At 45.6% G+C, this 6,000-nt stretch overlaps 1 protein-coding gene across 1 annotated transcript in view; it reads left to right on the top strand.

Annotated features, from left to right (window-relative positions):
- The window catches only part of TTL (tubulin tyrosine ligase), a 35,661-nt gene that overhangs the window by 1,526 nt on the left and 28,135 nt on the right, over positions 1-6,000 (top strand). The window contains exons 3-4 of the mRNA XM_029938536.1: positions 6-155; positions 3,196-3,274. Coding sequence (XP_029794396.1) covers positions 6-155; positions 3,196-3,274 — 229 coding nt within the window. The remainder of the gene's footprint in view (positions 1-5; positions 156-3,195; positions 3,275-6,000) is intronic.

Genomic DNA, 6,000 nt, shown 5'->3' with positions numbered 1-6,000 from the left:
GTACACCTTCGTGGTGCGCGACGAGAACAGCAGCGTCTATGCCGAGGTCTCGCGGCTGCTGCTCGCCACCGGCCACTGGAAGAGGCTCAGGCGAGACAACCCTAGGTTCAACCTGATGCTGGGCGAGAGGAACCGGCTGCCCTTCGGGAGACTGGGTGAGCGCTTCCCCGTCCCCGCCCTCCCGCTCCTCCCACGGCCCGTTAGCAGCAGCGCTTTTGTCTTAAGGTCGTATATCTTCCCCTGCGTCGCTCCCCGGGCAGAGAAAAAAAATGGATCCATAAAGATCTACACCCACCGCTTTGCATGCCTTCTCGTCCCCGAAATCGGATTCGGGGCCGCCGCTGCCTGTGGACAATGGCCGGTCCCTGCACCGGGGGGCGTCGGCCGCGTGCTCCAGCACAGCCGCGGCCCGGCGCCCCCAAATCGCGCGGGGCCGCGGGGCAGAGCTGGGGCGGGGCAAGGCCAGGCGGAGCGGGCTGGAATCTTCTTGCGAAATTTCTGCGCTGAGGATTCCACCTTGATTGGTGTTGGCGCGGGAGAGATCCTTGTGTGTGTTGAAAACCCTGCGGATTCAGCTACCCGAAGGCTCAGATAAACTGGGGGTTTGGAAAAAAACCACTGGATTCCCAAAGCAGTAGCTTCAGAAGTGAACCAATCTCGGGCAAGGGCGGAAGGGTGGTGTCTGATTTAGACCTTTCCTTAGGTTCCCCCAAAGAATGAGTTTTCCCAGTTTTGTGTTGAATGAAGATTTTGCATAGCACTGGCTTCACCCTGCTTCCCACTTCTCTGCCCTGCTCACCTGGAAGGAGTTACCTTCACTCACATGGTTGAGGCCGGCTTAGCATCATATCCACATCCTCTCCTGTAGGGAGGGGCAGGGGAAAGAAGATCAGCAGCTTCTTCCTGGATGACGTAATCCAGAAGTTGTGCAGATCACTTCAGCTTACACCCATTGACCTGCACAGTCATCCCGGGGATGCAGCCTCTGCTCCTTGCCAAAATTCTCCCTGGGTGAGGACCAAACAGAATTGCCAAAGACGGAAGAGAAGAATCGATAATGAGAAGTCATCTCTGCCTTAGAGGGCGACCCAGAGAGAGTGGTGTCCTGTGTCCAGCAGAGGACACAGTTTTTAGAAAGAGGTGTGGTCAGAGGGTGGAGAGGCTGAATGAGCAGACTGAAAATAGGCCCTTTGGAACTGACTGGCTACTGGTGAGCTTCCATAGAGCCTTCAGGAATGAAGTGTGTTGTAGCATAGCCTGATCGAAATTTTTTCTTTAGAATGGACAACTTTTTATTGTTATACAAATTTAGGCTCTATGATGAGGACTCCATGGAGGGACTGATTCCAACCCCCAGCAATCTTGGAATACAGGGAATGTGCCTGGAGATTCCCTTTCGTTATACTGTCATCTCCAGGAAGCCTTCGGCAAAGAGAATACCTTCCCTGAAAGAAGAACTACTTACAGTTGAGAACATAGATTTTCTTTTTGCTCTGTCCACATCCCTGCCTGACTGACTTACCTTCCCCTATAGACTGGGCAGTGCCTGGCTGTAAAGCTTAGGGGGAATCCTAATATTAAAAACAGTCAGAAATATCTCTATTGGAGCTGAAGCATTGCTTTGGTGCTCAGAACTAGGGAGGAAGGCCAGAAACTTAGAGGATCCAAATCCTAAACAGGTACCACAAGGTCAACAGATGATAAGTAAACATTAGGTTTTTATGGAAAAGAAAGCAGCATCCCACAACCAAAATGGTTATATGTCTTCACTGCTGTGGATATTTAGTTTTTGCTTCAGTGCACTGTGTGAGACCCAAGGAGATGCCTTACCTAGTTTAACCCGAGTGAAAGTCTCAGGAATGCTCTTGCCGTGGGAATGAGAAGGTACGCACAGGTGTGAGCCAGGTTCATCTGCCCCAGGGAGACAGAGCTAGTTAGTGCCTAAATATTTTTTTTTTTTATTATATGCTGTTCTCAGATGTATCCTTCTTACCTCTGGCATCTTCTACTCAAACTCCCTTTGTTTGGTTTTACTTTTGTTGTTGTTGTTGCTGGAAATCCAATGCTTTTTGTTAGGAATTTAAACAAATACTGAGGCTTTTGTGTTTTATCCTTTCTGCTCTGTTTTATAGAGGAGGGGACGTGCAGTAGGATTCACTGAAAATGAGTTTTTCTGTGGGAGATACACAGAGGAAAGTCTTCAGGGCTTCAGATTTTATAGACATGGCTTCTCCACTACCTTCCTTCACCTCTTGTGGCTCTCCCAGAAGCTCATAGAGTTAGACATGCTTGAAGACAGCAATATTATAGTTCTAGTGCCTTCTTTGATGGCTGTAGAAAGCAAGGTTAGAGGTGCCAAGGCATGACTGTCGAAGTCCTACTGTGCTTGAGGTGCCTGGGTGGCTCAGTTGGTTAAGTGTCTGACTTCAGCTTAGGTCATGATCTCACAGTTTGTGGGTTTGACCCCTGCATCAGGCTTTGTGCTGACAGCTCAGAGCCTGGAGCTTGCTTCAGATTCTGTCTTCTCTCTCTTTGCCCCTCCCCAACTCATGCTTTATCTCTCTCTTCTCAAAAATAAATATTAAAAAATAAAGTCCTGGGGCACCTGGGTGGCTCAATCGGTTAAGCGTCCGACTTCAGCTCAGGTCATGATCTCACAGCTTGTGGGTTCGAGCCCCGCATCAGGCTCTGTGCTGACAGCTTGGAGCCTGGAGCCCACTTTGGATTCTGTGTCCCCCTCTCTCTCTCACACTTCCTGATCACACTGTCTCTCTCTGTCTCTCAAAAATTAATAAAATGTTTAAAAATTAAAAAAAAAAAAATAAAGTCCTACTTTGCAGAGATTACTAAGTCCCTGCTAAGTGTTAAGGCAATGTGGTGGGGATCAAAGAGAGGTGAAATAGAAAATACCCTTCCACTAAGAAGACAAAACAAAGGCAGCAGTGGTCTTTGGCAGCCCTGGGATATTGGCATCTTTAACATCCACTGTGGGGTGGGGGAGAGGGTTTCTGGTTCCGTGCTATGGAAGGGGCAAGTGCAGGGCAACAGAATTGTTCCGTTTTCACCAACTCGTCCTAAAACGGGAGCAAGAAAAGCTGGGCATGACACAGCTGTTCTTTCTCCTGCATGCTGGTGCTGACATTGTCATTTCCCACCTGTCCTCTCTCCCTTCTGAGCCTCCTTTCTCCTTTATAGGTCACGAGCCTGGGCTGATGCAGTTGGTGAATTACTACAGGGGGGCTGACAAGCTGTGTCGAAAAGCTTCTTTAGTGAAGTAAGTGTTTAAGATTCATTTTCGGTCTATTACATCAACGTTTTTAGCTTTCATCCTGAAGCCCTTTAGCAAAAATGTGGAATCTTTTGTTTCTGGACAAAAATGCTTTTATCTAAAAAGCTAACAATATTAGTTTCAGAGCATCCTCAATGCTAGTTTGATTACAGTCTAAAACTTTGCTGTTTGTGCTTGATAAAGCCGTCTGTCTCTTAGGTGAGGCTCCCTAGGAGCAGAATGGGAGGCCAGGTGATTAGTGGCAGGCGGGGAGGGTTGGGAGTGGAGGTGAAGGCTCTTGGGAGAAACTCCTCTAGAAGCAAGTAGGGGCCAGACAGCAGGGGAGGAAGCCAAGCAAAGATTTGGTTTCAGCCGAAGTCTCTCCTCAGCCAGGCTCCATGGAGCTCAGGAATAAATGGCACCTCAGAACTGAGACAAGGGGACATGGCTTCCGTCCTCTAATATCAGTCAGCCATTAGCTGTCAGGGGACGTGGAGAATGTAGCTTCCCCTCCGTTTCTGGGCAAGGGCTAGATCCTGGAGAAGAGGCATCTTGGCAGCCACCTCACAGCAACTGGGGGCCCCCTCAGAAAGGACGCCTAGGCACATATAACAGTATCTGCCAAACTGTGCACCTCTGAGCCGTGGGGTTACGGCTCTGCGTCCTAAGAGCAGTGCCATAAGTAGAGGGGAGCAGTATCATATGGTGATTGACGTAGAGGATCCGCAGCTTGGGTTTTATTCGCTTGGGCATATTTCCTCATCCCTCCAGGCCTCTGAACCTACCTCATAAGGTGGCTGTGAGGATTAGATAAGGCAACACATGTAGACTGTATGGCACAGTGGTAAACAGTAAGTATTTGACTCTGTGCCTTGATTTCCTCTTCTGTAAATAAAATGGGGATCATAATAATAACTACCTCTGGGTTGTTGTAAGAGTTAATTGAGTTAATTTATGAACTGGCTTTGAATAATGTCTGTCTCGTGGTTCACACTGCGTAAGTAAAAGCTCTTCTGACTATTATGGCTGTTACTGCTATTATTGTTATTATTTCAGTAGGGAAAAAGCTGGGTTTTTCCCCAAATCAGAGTTGTAATAGGTCCTGGTATTCTTTCCATGAAGACTAGCGAACATGCGTGTGTAGCCCAACAAATCATCTAGGGAGGAAGACATGAAGATACGACTCAATGCAAATGCTCTTTTCCCCACCGACATTTCTCTCTGATCCCTGTCTATTTACTTAGTCAAGTGTTCATGGCATTATTTTCCCCTTTTTGTCCACACTCACTGGCCCCAGTAACTTACGTATCTGCTTCTCTCTGATTCACCAGTGACCCCAAAAGGTGACTGAGGCTTTCTGAAGTCTTATTACATATTTAGAACACAAAAGATTGTTTCACCCAGAACTAAGAGTAGAAGTGGGACATGACTTTTTATCCAGATTATTTATTTAGAAAAAAAATTCAAAGGCTTATTCAATCTTTTTTCTACTGTGCCTTTTTTTAAAATCTGAGGATAAAGGTAGAATTTAGCTTTTAGAAGCATGAACAGAGAATGCTGTAAAAATAAACCAAAAAAAGGAACATTCTACATACTTGCATAATTAGCAGTTACAACGAAGAGACTACACGGCTGGAGTCCTGACCGGGTTTGAGTAGGTATCTAGATCTCTGTGACCCTGGACAACATCTCTCTAAATCCCAGTGACTCATCCAGCAATATGGATGGTGATGATTATACTTGTTCTTTGCCCCTCCGTGGTATGTGAGATGGTGTGTGATGGCACCTTGTAAATGGTGACATGGTTTATGCATGCTGGGGCTTGTCATCATCCTCCTGAGCTTCCTTCATTGTCTTAGGTGGCCGGCAAAGGATTGTAGTAGTTCCAGGAAGTGATGGTTCCCTTTGTCATCTTGACTCTGTCTATAATTTTGCATGGCTTCAAAGAGTTCCAAAGAGTGAAAACTATAACTTCCTCATTTTAGTGTAGGACAGAATGGCAGCTCACAGAGAACAACTGGTCGCCCATTGCCATAGCAGTTAGTGTTGAGCCAACACAGGTCTGGTCTGTGCAAATGGACCTATGGGCCATGTGACTGGGCATCCCTCTAGGTTTCCTAGAGTCTCGATTGTGTTGTCCCCTGGACCCTTGACAGCAAGTGCCTTCCTGCTGTTACTTCAGGGAGTTTGAGAAATTCACAAGGCCCTGTGGCTATAGTTTCAGAGCCCTAAATGGCTTTTCCTCTGACCTAGGTAGGAGGCTTTCTTTTTCTCTTGTGAGTTTTTCTCCCATATATATATATATGAGTCTGCATTTGTGATTTCCTTCTAAATAAGTGTATAAAGAAATAGAACAATTGCAAAGGTTGGTGTCCAGCAGAAACAGAACACTAGGTGCTGTGTAATTTTAAATTTCTTAGTAGCCACATTAAAATAAATGTAAAGAAACAGGTGTAATATGTTTTACTTTAATGACATATTTTATTTAACCAGGAAAGTCCAAAATAATCAGTTTTACATGTTACTAATATAAAAACAATTAATGAGATATTTTACAGATTTTATTTGCATTCTGTGTCTTCAAAATCTGGTATACAGTTTACATTTTTGGAATATCTAGTATACAGTTTACATACATTTTTGGAATATCTTAAGCCAGACACTAAATTTTCATCTAAAACCCTTGCTCTGTATTTAGAGATCATGAAAATTTATGGTTGAAATGTTGATTT

Source organism: Suricata suricatta, chromosome 4 (assembly GCF_006229205.1).
Source record: "Suricata suricatta isolate VVHF042 chromosome 4, meerkat_22Aug2017_6uvM2_HiC, whole genome shotgun sequence".
Lineage (NCBI taxonomy): Eukaryota > Metazoa > Chordata > Mammalia > Carnivora > Herpestidae > Suricata > Suricata suricatta.
The sequence above is the reverse complement of the archived record's forward strand: the minus strand, read 5'-3'. Positions and strand labels throughout refer to the sequence as shown.